Source organism: Lissotriton vulgaris, chromosome 8 (genome assembly GCF_964263255.1).
Source record: "Lissotriton vulgaris chromosome 8, aLisVul1.2, whole genome shotgun sequence".
Lineage (NCBI taxonomy): Eukaryota > Metazoa > Chordata > Amphibia > Caudata > Salamandridae > Lissotriton > Lissotriton vulgaris.
Window position 1 is genome coordinate 481844894 of NC_141696.1, and position 26005 is coordinate 481870898.

At 43.3% G+C, this 26005-nt stretch overlaps 1 protein-coding gene across 2 annotated transcripts in view; it reads right to left on the minus strand.

Moving 5' to 3' along the window:
• The window catches only part of LOC147697215 (E3 SUMO-protein ligase RanBP2-like), an 852038-nt gene that overhangs the window by 116767 nt on the left and 709266 nt on the right, over positions 1-26005 (minus strand). Inside the window, exon 23 of one of the 2 annotated variants that reach the window (XM_086934289.1) lies at positions 744-910. In XM_086934289.1, coding sequence (XP_086790415.1) covers positions 744-910 — 167 coding nt within the window. Of the gene's footprint in view, positions 1-719; positions 911-26005 lie in introns of both variants that reach the window. The other variant, XM_086934288.1, reaches the window with a different exon arrangement.

The following is a 26005-nucleotide window of genomic DNA, read 5'->3' on the forward strand; positions in this document are numbered from 1 at the left end:
AGCTAGTTCATGTTTCTCTCAACAGAAGATTGTGCATGCTATCTTCCCTTTCAAGGAATAACAATTTCACATTCCAGTGATGAACGCCTTGGTCCACTCCCAATTGGGCTTCAGCAATCCCATTTATCTTGCTTCCTCTGAGAATTTTAGAAATGACTACAGCTGAGACACAATGAAGCTGCTCACTTAGTGACATCCCAAGGAAAGATCATATCCTCCCATTTCAAGAAAGCTGTACTGGTTGCCTGTACATAATAGGGTCATTTTTAAGGTAATGGCCATTGTTCAGAGCCATCTAACAGGGCTTCCTTGACTTTTTGGCCTCCAAATTTACTTTCTACAAACCTTTGAGATCTTATAGGTCTACTCAGCTGTTCCGGATGACTACCCACATAGCCAGACCAGTTACCTTTGGAGACAGATCATTTCCATTTCAATTGCGAAAGAGTGGATCTACCAACCATGAACGCTGTACTATGATTCTTCCCTGTTCCACTTTAGGATTCTCTTAAAAAAACACATTTATTCAATTAATAATATTAGTAGACAGTTGCTTTGCTTGGCTATTTAGCGCCATGAAACTGCAGAGTGCGTACAGTTTATAAATAACCTTAACATTACATAACTTGGGTCAATGAAGATGTGATTTAGAAAGCAAAACATATATTCTGTGCACATTTGGTATTTTTTAACTTAAAAAAACACATAACTCATCTTACATGAGATCCTTTAATTTTTCTCACTTCAGTGTCAAAGTCTTCTTGGGGGTCCTTGTCCTCATCAGTATCACTACTTATGCCACAGAAGAATGTAGGTGGTAGCTTAAGGTTTTCAGCTTTTGCCTTCTCTTCAGGGGTTGGTCGCTTTTCCCACACCAAAACACACTCTTGCGATTCAGAACTTGCAGTGTCTGGAAAAGTAATACACAAGTTAAGCCAAAATGTGTCAGTAAAATTACCAGTCTTCTTTTAGGAGTCACACAAAACACAACTGTTAAACACTACCATATATTTAAACTGTACGTGGAATAAAAAAGGTAACAGAACACAATCAATCACTTCTAAACCTTGAGTCCATAGGCTTCCTCTAACAGTTATCTAATCGGAAGGTTTCACCACCTTGTGACAAGGACCTAAGGCTTTAGTTGGCAGATTAAAAAGTGCGTAATGACAAGGACAGCTTGGTGGACGGTGTCTGTACACCTTACATTTGTTTTCGCTCTCATTAGCTAAAATTATGAAAATGTGCCAGAATCACTACAAATACTGTATCTTCCAGTGGTAATGGAAGAAACCAAAGGATTGTGGATAGAATTCAGAGTTAGGACTGCTGAGTAGCAGCTACTTACTCTTACATCTGGCTGCCTTCCACTACCTGGTTATAGAAAGGCCCCAATATAGCCATTATCCTGTTTCAGTCAGACATCATTAACTAACGTTAAGAGGATAGGTTCTATATCTGTTCCAGGGTGCAGTGTTGACACTTCTGATAGTGACAAAGGTGGGCACATTTATACAGTTTGTAAAAGGTGCTGGATAATGTTTTTGGGTTACAGAGCCTTCCATTACCCTTCATCAGCACCTTTTCACTGGACCTTCCATTACATAGGGCCCGATTAACAGAACTAACTTAAGACAAAATCCTATCTTACGACAATTTTGGTATTTATTTTATTTTATTTTGAAAGTTTTATATAGCGCGGACAAGATCCTTGCAGATATCAGAGCGCTTTACACAGAGAAGTACATGAGCATGGCTAAAACAGATACATCAATAGGTCAAATGATACAAGTAGCTGGCAGCTAAGCCCAAATAGGTGGCTACAAGGCCACACATGTGAGTAATAGAGCAGTTAATACAAAATCAAAAGGGTCAAACAAGTAGTATAGATCGGTGCAGAGTACTAACAGATAGTAGTTCAGGTGTATTTAGCCATGAGGATAGCTTTTACTTCATTTTTAAAGAGTGTGGTGGAAGAGATAAGTCTTGTTTCGGGCGGGAGAGAGTTCCAAATCCTGGGCGCCATTCCCGAGAAGGAGCGCTTATATGTTTTTTCCTTCCGGAATCTTCGAGGTTTCAACAGAAGGTTGTTTGAGCCTCTGGTATTTCTAGTTCCTCCAGAGATTGTCAGTTTCTGAGCGAGGTATCTGGGTGAGTTTAGATGTACCGCCTTGTGTGTCAGGCAGGCGATTTTCAGATGTATTCTAGCTTCAAATGGCAGCCAGTTCAGGGATCTCAAGTCCGGGGTAATATGGGAGTATTTTTTGACCCAGTGATGAGTCTCGCTGCAGCGTTTAGAGAAGCTCTTAGGGGTGCGGTTGTAGTTAGGGGGAGTCCACAGAGGGCGATGCTGCCGTATTCAATTCGAGGGATGACTAGTGCTTGTACTGCGGTTTGGAAGTCCTTGGCTGGGAGGAAGGGTTTAAGTTTCCTCAGAGTGTTGATCTGGAAGTTTGCTCCCTTTGTTGCCTTGCTGATATGTTGCTGCATGTTCAAATTGGTGTCGAGTGTTATGCCTAGGGATTTTGCTGAGTCCACGATGGTGGGTTGGACATTGAGTGCAGTTAGGTCTTTAAGCCAAATTTGAGTGGTGGAGGCCTTCGCTGGAGGTGAGATCAGAAAGAATTCTGTTTTCAGGGCATTGAGTTTGAGATGATTATCGGCCAGCCAGGATTGGGTGCATCTGATCGTTGAGTTCAGGAGCAAGATGTCCTTGGGGGACTGTATTTTGAGATAGAGTTGGGTGTCATCTGCGTACATGTGAAAGTGTACATTGGATGCTTGTAGCAGGGTGGTGAGAGGTTCCATGACTAGGTTGAATAGAGTTGGGGATAGCGAGGATCCTTGGGGGACACCTAGCGTTACGGGTATTGGCGATGACATCCTGTTGTTGCTCTTGAATTTCTGCGACCTGTTGTGAAGAAAGGAGGTGAACCACTTGAGAACAGTACCAGATAAGCCCATTCTTGTGTTTAGGAGCTCTAGTAGATTCTCATGTTTAACAGTATCAAATGCTGAGGAGAGATCAAGGAGGATGAGGAGGCAGGTGTCGTTCCGGTCTAGCATTTGAAGTGCGTCGTCAATTATGTGAGTCATAGCCGTTTCTGTACTGTGCCCTGCTCGGAAGCCTGATTGATGCGGGTTGAGAAGATCAAATTGATCAATGTGTTTGGCCAATTGTAGTTGTGCACATTTTTCCAGCAGTTTGGCGAGGGTGGGAATGTTGGTAATGGGACGGTAGTTGTTGAGATCAGAGGGGTCGGCTGTAGGTTTCTTTAGGAGAGGTGTGACCTGACCAACTTTTAGTGAGTCAGGTATGCTTCCCTGTTGGAGAGAGCTGTTGATAATTTTAGTCCAGAGAGGGATAAGCAAGGGGGTAAAGTCTTTTACTGCTGCAGCAGGAAGGGGGTCCGTGAGGTGATTGGATAGTTTCAGGGTGCTGAGCAGTTTGCCAATTTCTTCTTCTGAGTATGTGCCAAAGGTTGACCATGAGGCATTGTTTTTTGGTTCAGTGGCTGCTAGGCACTGTGGTTTGGAGTAGAGGCTTGCGTCAATAAGGAGGTCGCTCTTTATGTTGTCAGTTTTTTGGGAAAAGAAAGCAGCGAAGTCTTCGCAGGAAGGCGCCTCACGCGCAGTGATGAGTGGTTGGGGTTGATCCTTGGATTGTGATCCGATTAGCTCAAACAGTTTTCTCGGACGGTTTTTTGCTTGGTCGAGCTGGAGGCTGAAGAAGTCTGATTTTGAGCGTTTTATTTTCCTGAAGTAGGCGTTTCTCTTTTCCTTTAGGTCTTTTAGGTGCATTGCCGATGGAGCTGATCTCCAGGTACGCTCTGCCATTCGCATGTCTCGTCTATCTTCATTGAGTCTCCCGTCGTACCATGGTTTAGAGATTTTAGTAGAGGTTCTTTTTAGCTGCAAAGGTGCAGCCTCATTAATTATGGAGGTCATAGCGTTGAGATACTGGTCAGTCAGTGTTTGAACGTTCGAATCGCCTGCCGGTGGCAGTAGGAGATTGCACCTGTTAGGGGGCAGAGAGTCTGGGTTGAGTTTTTTCATGTCTCTTTTCCAGACTTTTGGCTTGGATACTTGAGCCGGGTTAACTTTAACTTTTTCATTGATGAAGAATGTGACAGTATGATGATCCGACCAGTCACAGGGTTGGATGGAGTCGAGTTGGATGGATTCCTCTTTGGAGATGACCAGGTCGAGGATAGAGCCTTTCTCGTGGGTCGGGCTGTTACATATTTGGGTGAGGTTGAGGGCATCGAGGAAGCTTTTAAGACTATTTACCACTGCGTCCTTGCCATCATTCCAGTGGAGGTTGAAGTCACCCAGGTATATTTGGGTGAGCTGCCGTCCAGAATTGTTTGAGATCATATCCATGATTTGTTGAGAAAAGGTGGAGTTGGAGTTGTCCCTGGGTGGGCGGTAGATGCTGTGAAGAGAACATATCGGTTTGCCCTCATTGATAATGTCAAGGCAGATGTATTCCCAGGTTGTTGGGGATGGTAGGGAAGTAGAATTTACTTTCTGAACAGAGATGGTATTCCTGTAGATGCATGCGATTCCACCACCTAATTTGCCTGTTCTGTCTAGCCTGATAATGTGGTAGTTGGGAGGGACCAGAATGTCCATTATAGGTGTCAAGGATTCAGTTAGCCATGTTTCGGTCAGGATGATTAGGTCAAGGTCCGTTAATAATAGTAGATCAGCAATTGCGGCAGAGTGTTTCGAGGCCGATCTACAGTTGAAGAGGGTGCATTTGAGACGAGGTGTGGTGCGGGTGCTAGATTTTTCTAGCGAGAGAGGGACTTTTCTGAGGTTATTGGGGATGGAGAATCTGCTGTTTAGTGTGGGGGGTCTAAGGGGATTTTAGTGTATCGTGGGAATGTTGAGGTGTGGGGTGGTTATGTGATTTTGGGGGGCTGGGTCGTAGGAGCGTAGAAGGGTGAGAGTGTCACGGTCAGAAGTAGAGTTGTGGGTGCGACGGGGGCGGTTGTTGCGATTGCTAGCTGGGAGTGAGTTCAGGTTGGGGGAGAGTTGAGTGAGAGAGTTAGTCGGAAGGGTGGGGGACCCGTTGGGCGGGGAGGTGTAGTTGTGTGAGGGGGGGTTGTAGGGGCGACGAGGGAGACGGGGGCAGTTGCTGCGCCTATGGGCAGTAGTTGACGCCCGGTTTGGGGCGTGTTGAGTGGGGGAGTCAGCTGGAGGGCAAGGGGACAAGTTGGGAGGGGAGGTGGGTGCTGGGTGCATGAATGGATTGAGGGGAGAAGACGCAAGGCAGCGCCTCAACGCCTGAGAGGACGGTACCAGAAAGAGATGACCATCTGTCACCAGAGGACATGAGCAACACAGCAGTCAAGAAGAGGACAGACCAGACCATTTCCACGATCCATGAGGGCCCATCATAAAGTGTGAGAGGGACACAACATCTACATCTACTGATGCTGCTGTGTGAAGTACACATGATGGTCTGCACCTGCAGAAAAATAGACTGAAGAGGACAACGCAGGGCAGGTCCGTGACACTGCCCCTGAACAAGACGACTGCGGACCAGGAGGAAAAGCAGATGACCGCTTACTGCGTGCCTTTAAACTACTGACACTTGCAAAAGGTGCCCAGGAACTGAGTTAGAAGTGTCACTGTAGCACTATGCATTGCACAGAGACAATATTTGTTAGACACTTACTGCTGGTATCACAACAGCCTGCTGATATAATATTGATATCATCAAGATGTATCAACGTGACAATATATGCATTTTATGCAAAGACTGTGTAATGCCATCCAAAGATATGTAACTAATGTTTCCTACATATATATATATATATATATATATATTTTGGTTTTACACTAATGTTGGATAGGTATATCCAAAAGGGGGGATTGTTACAAAATATATATGAATATCCATATACATTCATTTGCATGTACTTCCAAAGAGTTCATGATTATATAAGATCACTTAAACATGAGGCCTGGAGCTCAAAATGGCTTCCTATCTGACCTTGACTGGACAAGCTTCAACAAGCTATTCTGTACACCCTTACAGGTCACCTTGCTTGTCTTGACTACATGATATGCAAATGTTACACAGTGCAGAGCCTGCCTTTCTGGTCTGCCCATATCTGGCTGTTTTGCATGGTGCAGACATTGCACATCCATGTCAGCCATATTTGGCTTGGCTTGGAAGGTATTCACAGAAGGCACTTACTCATTTCGGTATTCACGGAAGTTAGGAGTTGTAACTTTAGGATTCCTAAAAGCCTTCTGTGAATCACGAAAGTCTTAAAGTTAGGATGTTTCTCAGTTTAGGAGTAGTAAAAATCCTAACTTTAAGACTTTCGGTATTCACAGAAGGAATTTAGGAGTCCTAAATTTAGGAGTCCTAACTTTACTACTCCTAAACTGAGCAAAAATCCTAACTTTAAAGCTTTCGGTATTCACAGAAGGCATTTAGGATAACTTCTGTGAATACCAAAAGGAGTAAGTGCCTTCTGTGAATACCGATATGAGAAAGTGACTTCTGTGCATATCAAAATGGTAGTAAGTTTAGGATTTTGTCTTAAGTTAGTTCTGTGAATCAGGCCCACGCCGAGACGCCCTCGGGCAATTGTTCGCGCTCTATAAATTGCATTAATAAATAAATAATAAATAAAAAATAAATTCCGTTTGGGTTGGAACGTGGATTTGTGCAGGATGTACATGCGTGCTGCTAAATTGAATCTCACTTTGGATTCAACAAGTTTGAGAAACAGTTTTGTTGCCCCACTCAAAGATGGTAGCACCACAATTTGTTAATCTGTGAAAACTTGGAACATCCTACTCCTTATAAAGGTGACTGTATTGTACCTAATAAATATCAATTGATTTAACCTGTGTACCACAATACCAAAGGAGTGCTGTGTCTGAGCTTGCACATGCTCGATACTGTCTGGGGTGCATGTTTGGGTGGGCAGGGGAATACTGTTTACCATTCCTCAACTTGAAATTTATCACAGCTTCTGGATCTTGGGATTTGCTGGTAAACCGGTCAGGGTCATGAGTGCTTAATGTGTCATGCCAACTCACCTAACTCCACTTGTATGTTACATAGAGTAAATATGTACCTTAAGTTATATGCTTAAGGCACAACAACTGCCCAGAGATTGCAATGGCTTCAGACATCCCTTCAGGGCACATTAATTCAGACAGGAGGGGGCTTGGAAACAACAGTTTGCCTTAGAAAATCTCTGAAGTAGGTAAGTCTTGGGGGAGATAACTAGTGCGTAGAGGGTACAGCAGGGGAAGGAAGTTGAAGGGTCGCAAAAAGCATACAGGCTACAAACGTGGACCCCAGTGCTAGTCTTTCACCTCATCCATTAGACCGTTGCCCGCTGGGTAGGAGAGCCTTAGCGGTACATGCAGCACCAAGGCGTGCCTCACAAGGGGAACTTGCCAAACTTTCAAAACGACAGCCCAAAAGCCTGAGGAAAACTCATAATAAAAAGATCAATACATTCCTAGCGGATCTTCCCCCGGGTAAACTAGGGCAAGTGTACCCTATTTTTCTAGCACGAGCTATAGTCAGTGGCTTCCCTCGAAAAAAAGCCTGAAGATCCTGTAGAGGAGGCATGCACTAAAGAAAAGGGGGTTAACTTGAATTCTATTCAAGCGAAAGCACAATTAACGAGGAAGGCAAAGGACCGACAAGTGGACCAGAACCAACGGCAGCCAGCCCACCCCCGACCGGATAAAAAAGAGCCAGATATAACAGGAGTCGATCAAGTTCGCTACCTACCTGGCTCAAAGATTTTGGCTGGTTCAGTGCAACGCAACATAAACTCGGACAGTAATACGTGCAATCTGCCCCCCAAAGGTGGAAACAGACAAACCTTCATTGAAAAATCTAGTATCCAATCCATGAAGTCAAAATAGAAAATACGCAAATGCGGAACCTCGAACAAGGCACTGCAACGTTACAACAGAGTTTGCAAATATCAGAGCAGTGACCCAATGCCCGCCAGGAAGTAGTTTGTATAGCCCAGGCTGGTACAAATGAATCATCATTCCAGATTAGCCCTCTTAGCAACTGTTGCAAAGTGCCATTTTTTCCAATATACAAGTCTAGGGGGCACTTTGATAGAATAAACAGAGGTACGTATGGCCAGAGAAATACCAGTGTTAAATCACATTGACTCTTCTGATATCCATCCAGTCACATTTTTAAACGCACCAACATGGGGCGGTGAAGAACTGACGTTGATTCCTTGGGCAACAACCGCCTTAGCCCACCAAGTGTAGGTAGAAAAGGAGTTATTTGCAAAATGGGGAATAGACATGTCGAGGGAAAAGGAGGAAGCCTACCCACAGTTTCTTCACATGGAAGGTTGTGAGGCCCGTACTAAGGTAGAAGGATAGGGGGGAAGAAAGGGCTTTCAAGGAGTTTTTAAAAGGCATTAAAGCCTACGAAAAGCCCAATAAATCTCATGAATAATCGACAACTAGCTGCAACTTTGATTTTAAAAGGGGCAAGGAGTCAATCAATCTCACCATGTAGTGCCACTATAGCCACCCTGGAAGATAATCGTTACAAGGAAGACACAGCAAGCCAAGCCCCACACCAAAACTCTGACTGGTCTAGGCTTCCGGGCGCACTGCTTTCTGGGCCATACAAAGGAGTAAGTAAATGACAGAAAAATGGCTCATTAGCCGGCCAAAAAGAGAACAATGTTGACGTCTGTGAATGGAATATTGAGGGACTTATTGCAAAGACTGATAAGGAGTCCCTATTCTTCATTAGAAGATTTCATATAGTTGTCCTTCAACAGACATGGGCTCAAGAAGAAATTGTTCTCCCAACATATTTTTGCTACAGTAAATCAGCAATTAAAACAAAATCAATGAGGTACTCTGCAGGGTGCTAGGGGTTGCATGTAGCAGTGAACCTTAATATCAAAATCGAAGAAGTTAGGATTTATCATCTGCATATACTGGCGAAAATGGTTTGGGCCAACCACCCATTTAACGTGACCTCTTTGTGGATAATAAATGTTTATATTCACCCCCTTGAAATCATAAAAACAGAATCAATTGAAAACATACAGAGTTTCATATCAGCCCAATGTGCAATGAATCAAGCGCCCTTGATTTTCCGCTCTGGTGATTTTAACATGAACCTTTTTCAAGCAACGCCTAGGGACCAAATAATGGATATTATCAACCATATTTTGTATTTCCCGCCTACCCAAGTTTTAAACAACGGTTCGATAGAACGGGGAATGATGCGGCGTGTAACTTGGAGAATTTGGGTTTACGAGTATTAAATGGCCGGGTGTCTCCGGACATTCCGGCACAGCCGTCACATCACTCAGTAAAATCCCATGCAGTCATAGATTATTTCTTAGTATCACTTCCCCTATATCATATGGTTAAAAGCTACATTTTGGATAATAGGTTGGAAAGTGAACATCAGCCGCAAATTATCAGTTTTAATATAAATATCACATACCACGATCAACCGGCTACGGAAATAGGCTACGCTACGGTACAAAACTACAAAAAACTACAGTGGTCGGTAGCCTATATTGAGAAATTTGAACATCAAGCTAGAGAGCAGTGTGATAATCTATATGATGCAAAACAAAATCCTTTGGTCCACTGGGAACAATTTACAATGCTCCCATTAGACAAAAACGCAGTTCGTCAAACAGCCAGAACAACTAATTCTTTTCCTAGGAAAATTTCAGCCCAAATTATAACAGCTAAAAAGAAATTAAACCACGCTCTCAGGGTCTTAAGTAACAACCCGTCCACTAGCGTCCTAGTGATAATTTACCAAAACGAAGGATGCTTTACAAAAAAATCGTTTGGTCCTAAACAAATTCTAAGTTTGACCAGAACAGGTGCAAAATTCTCTATAAGCCTCTAAAAGCAATGATGCAAGAGAATTCTGGAAATTAGTAAATCAATCCATCATTTGGAAACTACAACGTTTAACGTCAAATATATCTAAATAAGCATGGAGTATACATCTGGGTGTCATGTACAGGGGTAGAGACACTAACCGGAGCTTTAAAAATAGCCATCCAAATTAACACTAAGGAAAACTAGCCTATTGTGATCCATTCCAGAACAGTGGAAACAATCACTAGCAATAGCCGTCAGGATGGGGCCCCGGGGCCGAACGGCCTCCCTCAAGCACTTTATAAAGTGAACCTGCGACACTGGATGAAGAATCTGACAACTTTATTTAACCATCCTGGTGAGGGAAGAAATACTGGATAATTGGAAAGGATAAATCCTCGTCCCTATCTACAAAGCCGGACAAACTTCGGACCCCGCTAATTATCAGCAAATAGCCCTAAAGACTGTGAGGCCAAATTTTTTGCCAAATGTTTGCTGGTTCATCTAACGACGTGGGTGGATTCTAAAAACCTGTAGCTGAGAAATAAGACCGGGTTTATTGAAGGCCTGGGTAAATCTATTAACATCCAAATGCTAGCACTTACAATTGATCTAGCCAGGCGGCACTCACTGAACCTTCATTTGTGTTTTATTGATTTTCGATCTGCTTTTCATTCGGTGCAGAGGAATATCCTCTGGGATAAGCTATAAAAATTAGGAATTTCCCCATATCTACTCAGAGCGATTCAGTTATTGTATACGGATAAAAGGACAAGAGTGAGGTTGGGCCAAGGCACAACCATTAAAAAAAAAAAAAGTATTAACAACTAATGGCCTAAAACAAGGCTGTGTCTTGGCCCCTCTCTTGTTCAATTGGTATCTTGCTGATATTTCTTCTTGTTTGAACAACATTAACTCGCACTCCCAGTCTGTGGCTGGTTTTAAGATCTCCCATCTTTTGTACACTGATGATATTGTCCTGCTGAGCTACACAAAGGTAGGGCTTCAGCAGTTAATTAGTAACACTGCTTTGTATGCCTCGTCCCATGGGTTAAAGGTCAACTTAAGTAAAACAAAAACTACGCTAGTGAGAAAGGTCATCGCAGCCCGCCCAAAATTCAGTATAGAAGGGACCGGGCTGAAGCGAGTTCTAGAGTACAAATATTTGGCGGTAATAGAGGCGAGGGGCTCCTTTGAGAACCAGTGCGCTGCAATACAAAGAAGGAATAATTATTTAATTGTAGCATTTGTTTCCCTCCTGAACACCTTAAAAGATCTGTCCCTCAAGCCTTTACTACATGTTCTGACAGCAAAACATGTTCCATCTTTGACATATGGCGTGGAGATTTTGAGAGGGAAGGCTGATAATATCATAGATAAGCTTGTGACAGGGACTTACCATTACCTGTTTAATCTCCCACAGCAGGCCTCGCTGGCACAAATCAGATTAGAGTTTGGCCTCAGACGACAATATTTGAATTTGTGTCGCAAACTCCAAAAACGATAATTCCACTCTTATGTCAGTTATTTGGGAGGCAATAAGTGAAACACACGAAGGCTCATGAATATTTTAATTTGGCTATATCCGCGTTTAAGGCAGAACAATTAGGGCCTTGCCCCTTTCACAGTCTGCATTTAAAAGTTATTAGTGGGGGTAGCAAAAAAAATTTCACCACTGTGGATAGAGAGATGCTGACGAAAAGATCCCACGCGTGGATGGTAATTGCAACATATGGCCAACTAAAACCCCAGAATTATCTGGGGTGTCTGAATGGATTAAATGCAAAACTAAAGGTTTTGAGACTCCGGCTTGGCAATTTTCGATTTCGCATTGACGTTCCCACCTGGAAAAAATTGAGCAACAGAACATCATTCCGTCTCTGGACTTATAACAGAGAAGATACTTGCCATATAGTGTGTAGTTGCCAAGCCTTAACTGTTTAACACAAATCTGCTAAGCAGGATTGTAATCAATAAGCTACACGTACTTGCAGCCAAGCAGCAGTAGCCAGTCTACAGAGAGAAGATTTACAATTTACTGGAAGATTTTTAAAGTTTGTAGATATTGCAGAGGGGAAATTAGCTAAATGTGCACATTAAAGGGCTTTCACTTCTTATTATCCTATCAATTTAGTAACAAACCACCTGGCAGAACAGATAAACATTGTAAGAGTTGAGCTGCTTCCTTATTACATGAGCATCTTGAATAACGTGGGAAAATTAGGGTTTAGAACCTGTCAAGCCTGGAGATGATTTTACAAAAGGCATATTGCACTTTATAACTTGATATGATGTAAGCTAACTTTATTTAATACCAATAATAAGTTTGCTAAGACTACCTGTAAGCCACACGATAGAATTGAATGAGATTACTCAGAGTGTAACATGAATCATGATTAGCAACCAACAGACGAAACAGAGCACTTGAGGCATAGCGGAAATAGTAGGTCGATCATATGTCTTGTAAATGCCTTTTGTCAGAAAGTTTTTTAGGTGGATTTTAACTTGATGAATTAACTGTATTTATTATGGGAGTAATTATAATTGTGCTTTTACAAAGTTGTTCAACTGTAATATTACGTATAATATGTGCACAAATGAGTCATATCGTACGTTTTTATTAAATGAACACTACATTTCAATTTCACAGGCTTGAGATACAGTCCATTGTGCACTGTCACCAATTCACTCTGAAAGTGTTCCAAGTCCCAGAAATAAAACTCTGTTTGACCTCTTCACTCTTTAGATACCAGGAACATTTGAAAAGGAGAAAGTTCATCATCTGCTGAATAGTTTGACCCTTTTCTATTAAATCTTTGGCACCTCTTTTTCTAATGCACTGAAAACTATCTTATTTTTAGGCTTCGCTGTACAGTAGAATTGTTTACCCGAGTTAGTTCCACCTGCTCTAGGGTGACCAAACAACTGGTAGTTTGCTTTATAAATTAAATATAAGTTTAATATAACATTAGAAACTAGGGAAACGAGTCCTTGAGTAGTCTCAGAGGTATCTTTGGTATTGCCTTTTTTCAGGTCTCACCTTTCCTGAACTAGAAAGAGGAAAAAGCACAAGACCATTAGGATTCAAAAAAACGTATTCCTGAAAACCTCCAGGTGAAAAATGGACACTGCTTCTACAAAACGTCAAGTGAACAACGCCTGCAGGAAATAAGGGGAGATGCCCTTCAGATGTCTCTTGAGAATCCTATGAGAAGAAGAATATGTCTTTGGGAGAAACAGCAGAAATCCTCTTGGGTATTAACAATTAGAAGTAGCAGTGCAAAATGCAGGAGACTGTCCTCCTTGCACTAGTAGTTGTGGAAGTATGTGTGAGGAGCTCAAAAGTGATTCTTTTGTTGACTTAGAGCCAGTGGAGTTCTCAAATGTATTTGAGGATGTGGTTGCCACGGGGATGTTGAGCACCAGTCTGACTGCAGCATTGTTAACGTTCTGTAGTTTCCGGAGGAGTTTCTGGGTGACGCCGGCATAGAGTGCGTTGCCATATTTGAGTCTGCTGCCGACCAGAATTTCTCCCCTTATCTTAAATATCGAGGATAAATTTCTCATTTCTGGATAGGGAAACTGTCAGCTTAGGTACTCCGCCTGTACATTCTATTCCCTTGCTATGCGGTCCACAACCAGAAAGATGTTAAGGGGTCAAGGGCAGACATTCTTCGCAGTATTGTAGAGGGCAGCAAGTCAGGCTTCATCCTGATACCGTCCAAACGAGCACTGGAATGATTGGTCTTTGATCATTACTTTGAGCTGCAGAATATTGATGTAGGGAAGAACATTCCGATGTAGTCATAAGCAGTTAAAAGATGAATGGCCACTCTGTTCTCTCCCATCACAACTCTGAAGAGGCAAAATGGAGTCAGAAGGAAAGAACCAATTACCCAATAGGGTTAATCATGAGGTTAATTCTGAACTAGGAACCTGTTCACGGTTCCTAATGTTGTCACAGTCCAGAGGTAAATTTGGAAGGGCCTCAACAGGAGTCCCGCATGTGGGAATATATCCTTTAAGAAGCCTGAAAGGTTAGTTGATGAGGCAACATATAACTCATGTCCATTATTAAGGATATTATTTATAAAGCATGAAAAAGCTATAACTTGTGTTATCCTTGATGAGTACAGTGAACTGAATTATTCAAGAAGGAACTATAGACCACTTTGGGATGTTTACTGAAAATGCCACAATTTAAAGTGTATGTGTGACACCAGGTTGGAAACTTGTTTCCATCTTCTCTTCCGAAATAAAAAAGCCTTCTGTTGAAACAAAAGTAACAATCCTGCAAAGTTAGAACAAGGCTCACCTTTCCTAAACAAGTTAATGCCACAGCATTCTTCTCTATTCTTTTTTTGGACTAAATGTCTAAGCAATACTACTTGGTGCTGATGTGTAGAAAACACATGGTTGTTGTACAAATACTGGGACTCCAGTCTAGCAAAGTGTGTTTGCAGCAATCCCTGTGGTGTTATCCTTGATGAGTACAGTGAACCGAATTATTCAAGAATGAACTATAGACCACTTTGGGATGTTTACTGAAAATGCCACAATTTAAAGTGTATGTGTGACACCAGGTTGGAAACTTGTTTCCATCTTCTCTTCCGAAATGGCCCTGATCACCAGTTCCTTGAGTTATAAATATACTTCGGTCACAGCTTTAAATAAAAAAGCCTTCAGTTGAAACAAAAGTAACAATCCTGCAGAAGTTAGAACAAGGCTCACCTTTCCTAAACAAGTTAATGCAACAGCATTCTTCTCTGTTCTTTTTTTGGACTGAATGTCTAAGCAATACTACTTGGTGCTGATGTGTAGAAAACAACACATGGTATTTGTACAAATACTGGGACTCCAGCCTATCAAAGTGTGGTTGCAGCAATCCCTGTGGTGCAATTTTCTGTAAGCTTCCAGACTAGCTTTCTGTTAATGTGTTACGGGAAAAGAAAATGGATCAGGAAATACCATGCTTGGATATTCACACACATTTTGGTCCCATATCTAATGATGAAAACAATTAGGCAATTAAACAGAATTTAATTAAGTTCTGATGAAAGACTAAGTGGACATCTAAAATGTATATTTAAGGTAAGTTTCTGCTAGGTGGAGGAGTCAGGGCAGGACTTGATGGGGTATGAAATAAAATTCTGCAACATTTTACCATTACTGAAAATATGAAATCCCTCCCATTTCATACAATACACAAGTCTGTTCCAGGATGCCCTTAGTGACTTCAAAACAGTCTCAGGTTGCTAGCCCACTGTCAAACTTTTGGGGTGGACCCACAGTCTAGACATTAGGCGAGAAAGGTTGGGGGACGTATTGGGACCCAGAACAAGATCTGTGTTAGCCAACAGTTCAAGGTTGAGCCATCTAAGTTTCATCCATTGTAATATTTATTTCCGAAAGTTTGATATTTTCTGCATAGATATATGTGATTGGATTCCAAGATACTGATCACTTTGATCATGTAGATGTTGAAAATGCTCGGTGAGAGGACAGAGCAGTGTGGGACCACAGTCTATGGTGGTGATGGCAACCAGTTAAAAAACAAACATGATGTGATTAACGCAATTGCTCAAAACTTTGACTAATAATAGGTTACACAGCAATTAAAGAACACATTATGATCAACAGTGTCCAAGGCAAACTAGATGTCCAGGAGGACCAGATCAAGTAAGAGTTCCTCTAAGATGTTTTTCCAACAGGTATCTGCCTAGTCAGAGTGGTGGTGGTATCCCAACTAAAGATCACTTTTATGGTACATGCAGAGATGTATAATGAAACACGTTACATACCTTTGGTAATGCCGTATCTGGTAGAGACTATCTTACCTTAGAATTAGCCCCAGGTGTCAGACCAGATCCGAAAATGTTTTGTTCCCCTATGCACCGGTAGCTGGCCTAGTTCGGCTCCATGTAGCGTAGTTCGCTCCGAAATCGACATGCGTGGTGCCTGTATAGGCGCTACCCCAGCACGCTGACGTCAGTTCCTTTTCGTGACTGTCCACGCCATGAGCGCGGAACCACGAATAACACTGACCACTGGTGTGGAAAACTAGGGCCCTGAAAAGGGAAAAGCCCTGTTCCTAGAAATCTGTTTGCAGAGCGGGCAGGATGGGTGGGTTGGTAAGGAATCTGTGGCTAGATAGTCTCTCTACCAGATAAGGCATTACATAAGATAAGTAACTTGTTCATCCGGAATGAGACTTTTAGCTGCAGATTCCGTACCTTAGAAGAGATAATAAAAGCAATACCTTCCCGGAGATGAGTCTGCATAACAATTTCACAATAAAAAGTCCTGCAGGATCGAGCAGGCAAACTGCCCGTACCGCTGGACCAGACTGTCCAGGCAGCAGTGTTTTGTGAATGTGTGCAGAGGGGCCCCCGTTGCTGTCTGGCAGATGTCCAGGATGGGACTCCGCATGCTAATGCAGTGGTCACAGCCTTGGCTATGGTAGAACCAGCATGCAAGCCCCTCAGGGGGCTTGCTTCTTGGCCAATGTGCAGCAAATCTTATTACAGGGCATGGTCCATCTGGAGATGACCCACTTCTACACAGCCTCTCTCTTCTTCGCTCTGACATAACCCACGAAGATTTGGATGTGCACATGGAATTCATTAGTGTGGTCATCACAGAATGACAATGCTCTTTTTGGGTCCAGTCAGTGGAGTCGCTCCTCTTGTTTAGAGGAATGAGGTGGAGCATAAAAAATTGGCAAGGTGACAGAGTGGCCTACATAAAAAGGAGTAACTATTTTCAGCAGAAAGGAAGCTTTAGTGCGAAAAGACAGCTGGGTCTGGGTAGATGTTCTGATACGGAGGCTTGGATGACAAAGCCTGAAGCTCACTGATCCTCTGGACAGATGTCATTGCCACCAGGAAGGCAGCCTTGATAGTAAAGAGCCTGAGAGGACAGATGTGCAAGGGCTTAAATGGAGTGTACATCAAGAATGTCAGGACTAATTTAAGGTTCACTGAGGCATGATGAAGGGGGAAGGAGGAAACATGTTGCAAACTTTTCAAGAACCTATGTACAATAGGGGATTGGAAAAGGGATGGCTGGTCGGGCAACCGCAGAAAGGCTGAGATAGCAAAAAGATAGCCCTTTAAGGAGCCCAGAGCACTGCTGGGCAAGGTAAAGGATGAAGAGAAGGACCTGAGAGAGGGGAGCAGCAAAAGGGTCAACCTGTTTCTCTGCACAACAGGCCACAAACTTGTCCCAACGGCAGGCGCATACCAATTTGGTGGAGGGACACCTAGCTGCGTTGTAAGGCCACCGTTGAGGAAACTCCTCTGCCTAGCGAGTCGGTGGTATCCAGTCCACATCTGATTGTGAACATAGCTGCATCTTTCCAATCAGCAACAGCTTAGTACAGTGGTCCGGGCCTCCTTCGCAACTATGGGTAGCACCTGCGCTACCGAATTCCATGGAGCATGGGAGTTATGGCTGAAAAGGTATGCAGTGTTCATGGACACTGTGCCAGGCTGGTGGAAGAAGACATCTTCTTGCCTAAGGTGTCCAGCCTCCTGGATTACCTATCCAGTGAGGCGGTTAGCAATGTGCCAGGATTTACACAGGAAGGAGGAGGTTTGGAAAACCAATGCCTCCGGGGTAGGATGTTGCGTGAAGAAACTGAGTTTCTCTGGGGCAGGACAGTGTCGGTGGGCAATCGTCCTGTTCACAAGAGCCCCTGTGCAGGGCTTGGATCAAGTCTTAAACAGGATGTCTGTAACAGCTTTGTCAAAAAGAAGAAGTGGTTGTGAGGGGCGTCACTCCTGGCTGAAGCATCTCTGTCACGACGTTAGCCTTGACTGCCACTGATGGTAGGCTTTGGTCTAGGACCCCGGCTGCCCTTCACACCATCATTACAAATGATGTTCCCTCCTCTTGAGCCACGATCGGGAAAGACAGCATGGCAGTATCTGGAGAAGTGTCCTGACCACTGGCCTCTGAAAAGTTCTCACACCATTCCACGTTGGTATCTATTTGACAGTATCCGCAACCCCTCCCATTCTTCCCAGAGGCCTTGCCCAAAGTAATATGGCTCATGCTCCAACCTGGTAGACATGGCTCAAGTTGGCATTGGATTCCACACCTCCGGCTCCATGTCAGAGTCGGGGATCAGAATAGGGATGGCACCGCCGGTACATCGGTATCAGGACAGGCACCAGAGGTAGGTCGAAGTGATACGACCGATGTTGGTCCGGTCAATCTGTAGAACCAGTAGGTGCCCCTCTCGAACTCACGAGGCACCAAGGCGCGCCACCGGGAACGGGCCGCTCAAATATCAGGTGAATGGAGCCCGGCTTCGAATAACGACGGTACCTTATCTTAGAAAGCGACAGGGCGAAGTCGAAGCCCTCTTCGACTTACCCGAGGTGTCCCGCCAACTTCGGATGCCACAAGGTTCGTGGACTCCAAGACTTATCCTGGGCTTTCCTCTTGACCAGGATCGACACTGCCGCAGCGACGCACGTCGGGCAGTAAAGAGCTTAAGGGACCGCTCCCTCAAGGCCTTTGAGTGCATGGCACGGAATCAGGGTAGGTCTTCATGTCGTGGTCCTGCTCCAGGCACCAGAGGCAAACAAGATGTAGGTAAGTCACTGACATCTGTTAATGAAAGGCGCTGCAGGGCTTGAAACCACCTTCCGAATGGATATCCCTGCCACACCAGGAGAAGAGTTAAAAAAAAAACTCTTCGGCAAGTCAAAAAAGTTCAGTCAAAAAATGACTGGGGTAGCTCTCTCTGTATCTGCACTGACTGGCATGGTAAGAAAATAACTGTTGTCAGCGCGCTGGGGAGGCACCGATATAGGCAACTCGCACGTCACTTCCGGCGTGAATGACACCAAGTGGAACCAAATGACGCCACCTACCAGTGCACAGGGGTACTGCTCACAAAAAATGTCTGGATCCAGTGTGACGCATGGGGATAATTCTAAGGTAAGGAATCTGTGGCTAGAAGTCTCTATCAGATAGTGTCCACAACAAAGCTTTGCTGAGCCAAGGAAGGCATACCATGCAACATCAGATAATCACACCTTAAGGGGGTCAACTTCCTCCTCTGCACACAAGGAGACAAAACTTGACCCATCCAGCGTAAACCGTTCACTCTCCAAGGCAAGAAGGCAGATTCTTTGGAAGTTCATGTGCAGGCCCTGCCCTTCCCAATGCAAAAAGAGCTCTGCCCTGAGCAGAAGAGGGCACAGGAACAGGCAGAGGAGACTTGAGTACCACTCTGCGACAAGTACACTGCTTTGAACTTCAATCATGCAAGACTGATGCATCTGTGCCAGAACATGAGGAAACTTAGGGATATGAGGAAACGGTGGTGAAAGATGAAGGAAATTCCACCTCTGGCAGAGCCCATTACTGTTCATCAAGAATCGCCCTTATGGGTATCCTGGAGGCTCTCGAGGAAAGCCAGCAGGATCGTACCTTGCAAAACCATTTATAAAGACAGAGTATGACCAAACAAACAACAATAGATTTAAGGGAAATGATGGAGTACTATAATCTATTAAGTAACTAATGCAATTGGTGTGGATGAATTTGTCTCGGATGATTATCATTATGAGGATGACTGCACTGTATTTATTTGTTAGGTTTACACATCTCCCCAGAATCAGCACAATGTAGTACTTGGATTTCTTCTTGCTAGACTAGCATTCGTCCACAGCAGACTGACTAGGAATTCTAATACCCAAAGGGACAGAGCTCCAACATCTGTTTAATTTTAGGGAATTCAGTAGGGGATTGTGACTAATCTACACATGCCATTCAGCAAACATTTAGCACAAATTCACTCTACATGACACCTAAGAACAAGTAACTTACCTTCAATAACACACTTTATGGTGGCTACTCTAACCACAGATTCCTCCTCTTGTGATTATCCCAAGGCACGAGCTGGAAAATTCAAAAAGTGCTTCCGCACAATGGTAGGTGGCATGGTGCAGATCTGTACAGATGTTATTCTGCTTTGAAATGACTAATGACGTTGCATAGAAGCTCCCCCCATGAGTGTGAATGTCAGTATCTTTGATTCGCTGGTCTGCACCCAAAGATGCAGAGTATAACAGTAGATAGAACAACCATTGTGCGAATTCCTACCTGGGAACTTTTTAGATGGAATAGGAGACCATTCCAGAGGTGGGAGGAATCTATGGTTAGATAGTGTATCCACCAGAAAGAGTGTTACAGAAGGTAAGTAACTTGTTCTTCTGATTGATACTTCTAACCGCATATTCCTCACTTTTAGAATAGAAAGCAAAGGAATACCCTCCCAAGCTGATAGGTCTGTGGATAAAAGGTCCTGCAGGTCACAAATGCCCTTTCCAACAGACCTGTTAAGGCATTAATGCTTCATGATCAAAGGCCTTTTGGAGGCAGCTTCTTAGCCAATGTGCAATAGATCTTAATCCCCTTCTTTGCATGAGAGAATCCCATAAAGAGCTGATCGTATTCCTGGCGGTCCTTAGTACAATCGATTTAAAAGGTCAGTGCTAAATTGGGGTAGAAGTGATGGAGTCTCTCTCTCTTTTGAGGGATGAGGTGGAACAAGGAATGTCAGACGAGTGATTGCTTGTCCAATGTGAAAAAGCCTATTGGGAATATAGGAACTACACTACAAGCTCTCATCTTGAGGAGGCTGTTTATCCAATGAGAGAAACTGGAATCAGAGTGTTAGGCGTTTACAAATACAGGAATTTGACATTAAAAAAAAAGAGTGTCATGAGGGTACATAAGTTTGCCCTCAGTGGTTATCGCAAAGGTGGTCCCTAGTCTGAAGCAAATTCCAGGATGCTCTAATCTTTCTCTTGTCCACTACACTGTGACCTCAAAGCTCAGTGTCTCTACCCCTAGCTCCTTTTGCCAACTCTATGGAACCACAATTCTTCAGGGTAAATCTTCAAGGTGAAGATCAGTCAACAAGCCAAGTCAATTTCATCATATGGCAAGAGTGAATTGCTTATATCAAAGATTAGAGTCAGATAATGTCTGCCTCTGAGATATGATCTTGCAGTGCTTGGAAAATCATGTTAAAGCCCGCCATTTTTAACTACTGCTGCAAGGCATTGCTTATATGTGTCGATTTCAGTGATTTTAAAATTACTATTATGAAACACCACTGTAATCTCTAATTTTACCGAATTATGGAATTGGTCTGCCAGCAGCTTTTGTGACATGATGAAATACAATGAGGCTCTTGATGACTTATTTTCTAAGTCAAGAAGATAGAGAGGTGAGAACAGGATCAGTAATTCTGGAAAACCCAACTATCTTGTGCTTTGTTTCTTTCTTGCTATGTCCCTAATAGTAGATCTATCTAGTTAGGCATCTCGTTTTCATGGAACGTCCTTTGGCGCTAAACAGAGGTCCAAAACATAACAGTAAAAGATGAGATTTCAGAGATAGTTGCAATTATGGCTGATCAAACAGCTGTCTTTCTTTTTATGTTTCAAAGTGAAACAGTTTCAGAGTTTTTAACCTAGGTTCAAAAAGGGCCTTCCTGATTGTCTGAATAAAGAATTATAAAAAGCATCAGTATTTGAACGAAAACTGATTTACATTTTTTTAAGGCGGAGGTTAGACATAATTTACTGGGTAGAAAGCAGGGAAAAATTTAGATAAACAACTTTGAACTTAATCCATTCTGGACAGAGAAACAAAGTAAAGATTTCAGAATGTGTTCGATTGCGAGCAAAACCACTGGTGCACATGATGATCTTAACAGAGTGAAAAACGGATGACTACGGATTCACTAACCCTGACATCTAACATAACTTAGGTGACCTCAGCATAAACGATCATGGAAATAACCAGACCATCAAGTACATTAACAAGGGGGAGGAGGGAGGGCCATGCAAATGCTGAATGAACAGCACAGGGGGGAGTGCAGATGGTAGTGGCACTCCCTGGGAAACAACTTTAGCAGAGGAAGTAACTGCTCCTAGCTGCACTATTTGTTTTTGTTATCCGAAAAAAAAAAAACCAGTAACCAGCCAATGGCTTTATCCTTAACATGTCAATCAAATAAATGTGACAGGAGAATGTGGTGGCATCAAACGCTGTTGACAAACCCAAGAAGATCAGTATCCTGACTCTGAAGACATCCACAAATACTGCTGCCTCAATAACTAGACCCAGACAAAAACCTGAGGATTGAGATGCAACAAAGTCTTGCAACTAGCAAGTCACTGTCTTATGTATCACTGTTGCTAGGTAGAGCAAAGGGGATACCACTTGAACATTGGCTGTGTCACTAGCCTTCAAAGAGGGCTTTTTCAATATAGGGAGAATTATGGTACCTTGAATTCAGAGGGAATGGTACCCAGAGAGGTTTCCCAGACGTAGAAGTAAGGGGCTAACTATCTCTCAAACTAACACAAAATGTTGGACAATCAGAAGACACTGGGCGAACTACTAACTTCAATGGAGGACAACCACCTCCGAAATTCTGTCAAAGGAGGGGGATAAAAACAGACTTGCTGCGATAAAAGAAAATTCTGAAGAAATGCAACAAGGCATATTTGTAGCAATCAGGATGCCATCTATGTCGATGCTATTCCTGATTGTATCAACTTTTTTAAAGAAACAGTGGAGACCACTCAATTAGTGCAAAGTAGCGTCGCCCCTCCCCCGCTGTCAGCAAAGGAGAAAAATAAAATGGTAAAATGAATGTATTACGTTTTTATTTTTCCCTTTCCCAGCCAGCCGTGTTTGGGGCGGGCCACTGCTGGTGACTGGAAGCTGGGGAGTGATGCTCACTCCACCAGTTTAGAGTGGACATGTCATTTTGGCCGGCTGTCTAGTGAAAGCCAGTCTGTCATGAGCACTTTAACCCCTGCATGCTGATGACGGCCGGGAGCCGTCATGGCACACAGTGCTCGTGTGCTGATGCCAGCTCCCGCCCGTCATGACCGCACCCGTGATCGGAATGTACTGCACAGGCGCAGAATCGCAGCAGCATGCAAGGGGTTAAACTCTCTACCCAGAGCTGGGTGGAGACTGGGTACAGGCCCCCAGTGCCTGCAGGAGCATCAAGGCAGCCCACTCGAGCCAATCCTGGCACTGTGAGGAGGGGATAAATATTTTTTTTCGAAATGAGCAAATCAAGAAATCTTCCTGGGCGCAGCTAGCAGAGAGATGTAAAGTGTATGTCGGCCATATTGTTCAACTCTCAGACAACTTCTCGGAGAAAAGGTGCCTCTGTCAGGAACAATTTATGAAAAATATATACTTTTATACAATGCACGAAGGGTTCATGCCTTTTCTTCGCGACCAGCTGGTGGGGGTCAGGGGACATGTGGGTGGTGGGTTGGGACTTGCGTAGCAGAAAGTCTTGCCTGCTGAAGGACAGCAGAGACTGAATGGCTCAGTGCAGGTTTGCTTATAGATTGGTTAAAAATGTCCTACACCTTATTATAACAGCAACGAGTGATAGCATTTTGGAGATCTGCTGGGCTTCCTTGTCAGGAATGTCAGAGCTAGCTGTATCTGTTCCAGCCCTCCCTTTTATCCCAGAAAATGATTTTTGTTTTACGATAAACTCAACTCTCAGGGCTATAGCTGTCCTCTTCAGTGTATTTTATGCCCCATTAATCAAATTAATCTTTGCTGTTGCAGTTACATTTTGTAAATTCCATTATTCCTTTATACAGTGCCTAATGCTTTGAGTAGTTTCATAGAGTGCAGCGTGGCGCTTCAGAGTCTAGTAAATGTGCCACAGTCTGTAGTTTGCGATTAGGGGGAAAAGGGCGAATTCGAATTCTGAAAGAGGGTCCCATTTCAGCATTATTCAGTCGCCAGTTAGTGCACCGCTGGTGGCTGGAGTTGCCGACCGTTGAGTGGCGCACATACTGTGAGGTGAAAGAGCACCATTGGTGGGGACCTCAGGAAATGTGAGACCAGTGCAGAGATCGATGCTTCATCAGGTTCGGATATGGTGCATAGTTTAAGGAGGGCAGCATTCCCGCCACTGAAGGCTGCACTTGATGGGTCTCTTTTCTTGGGTAATGGGTCACAGGGTGCAGGAATGAACATAGCCAGAGTGGTGCTTTCGCGCATGGCAGTGGTTGTGGAAAGGCTTGGTGAAATGGAGAGATTGTCTAGGATCACACAGACAGCAAAGCAGAGATTTTCCCAGATTTTCAATTTTTACATAGTGCAGTTTGGTCACTGGATAAGTGTATTTTTCTAAACTTTTGATGCTTTGTCCTTTATTTTTGGAGTATGGGATCAGAGTGTCAGACAGGAGACAGAGAAATCTTTGCATTTTTCAGCTTGGGGAGATGTGTTGGAATTCAGGGCTACTTCCCGATGTTTGGCAGCTGTGGCCGGTGAGCCACATCGCCTTTTGTGTTTTTGGTCATGAACCCAAGGCATGCAACTCCAACCTACTAGCCCCTGACCCTACGACGACGAATGTGTCACTGGTGACCTGATGGGAGGTCTGTTGTGGTGCTTTGTCTTTCATTCTTGGTGCATGAGGTTGGAGTTGGGCGGTAGGCAGAGGCTACAAGTGGGCTCTGTTTGTTTTAGGCTCAATGGTCCAGGAGCATCTCAGGCTGAGTCGGGCATCTGGCTCGGGCCTGCAATGGCTTGCACAATATCTGTATTTTTAGGTCATTATGTGAGATGATTGTGTATGGAATGCTCCATTTGGCTCCGTTTACTCTGCAAGCGCTTTTTGTCCAAGGAGTCCATGAGCCCCAAGCCCACCTGGGGAGGTTTCACTAGTTCTCTTCGCTGTCGTGCTCCAATGTAAAGAAATACAATGAAAAGAACTGCTAATCCAGCGAAAGTACTCAATCTCAGTTCTGATGGTGTTAGCAGGGCAAGGAGTTTTAAGTTACCCTAATCTTCAGAGAGCAGTGTTAGTTCTTTGTTTGCCGGACTAAACTGTTGTATTTTTCAAATTAGGAACAATAAAAGGATTTTTTAAGTGAATCCCAATTTTTCTCCAGTTTATTTCAAGTTTACCCAAAAATTATTTTTTTCTTCACGAAAAATAAATGTTTTCTTCCTTTGGCAAAGGGTGTGACCTATTAGCCAGATTGAGATGTTCCTTAAATGAGCTATTTACCTCAAATCTGAAACAAGGAGATCATGCATTACTTTAAGGCAAATTAACAGATCTTCAACCAGACGAGCCGTTATGCTTGTATACATTATCTGTTTCTAGACTGCAACATTTGTGGTAGATGCATTTGTTCAAGGGCAGCTAGAGATCACACCGGCTTTAGATTTTGTAAAATACAGTTTATATTAGAGTCAAGCATGTACCAAGGAAACAAAAGTTATGTCATTTCTTCATGAAAATTAACAGTGACTCTTAACCTCTTTTTTCCATGCCATACTGGCAGACGTTACAACAATTGAGGGGCACACAATCTACAGTTATTGAAAACCAATCAGCTATCAACCACATTTCAATAAGAAACAAATGTATGCTGATCACGTCTATTCTGGATTACAGTAGAATAATTCCAGCACTCGAAGGGGCAATGCTCACCTGGCCACACATTTTACTACCCGTGGAAAAATCAAATTAAATAAATTCTCAAGCTACATGGGGCCAAGCGCAGCATCACTAAAAGTGGCTCACTTTTATGATAGATCTACCTCCAGCATGGCTACCTTTTTTCCAAGGTTGACATGGGTACCACGAAGCGGGTGACAAATTGGTATCAGAAAGCAACCCCGAAACAACAGCACCCAGAAAATGATAACCACCTAAGTACAGGAATAAAAGGCGAATTTAGAGTTGTCCTAATAAAAAATAATGTAAAATATATAACAATAAGTGGGCAGGGTACAAGTCCCACAATTAAAATAAAGCGATCAGAGATTCAAAACCCCCTTTCAGTGTAAATTCAAGAGAAATAAAAGCAGGATTACCACATTGCTTACCGATACACAGCAAATTAATGTTTGCACTTTGGCAGAAACCACCCAGGCTCAATGAATATTTACAGTGTCAGCTAAAATTTGTCACTTATGGATATGGCGGGGTAAAATTTATAGCACTTTAACAATATTGATATCTGACAAATATTTCTAATTCCATCTGAAACTCAACAAAACTTGTAACTTCCTTCTGACAGAGGTACAT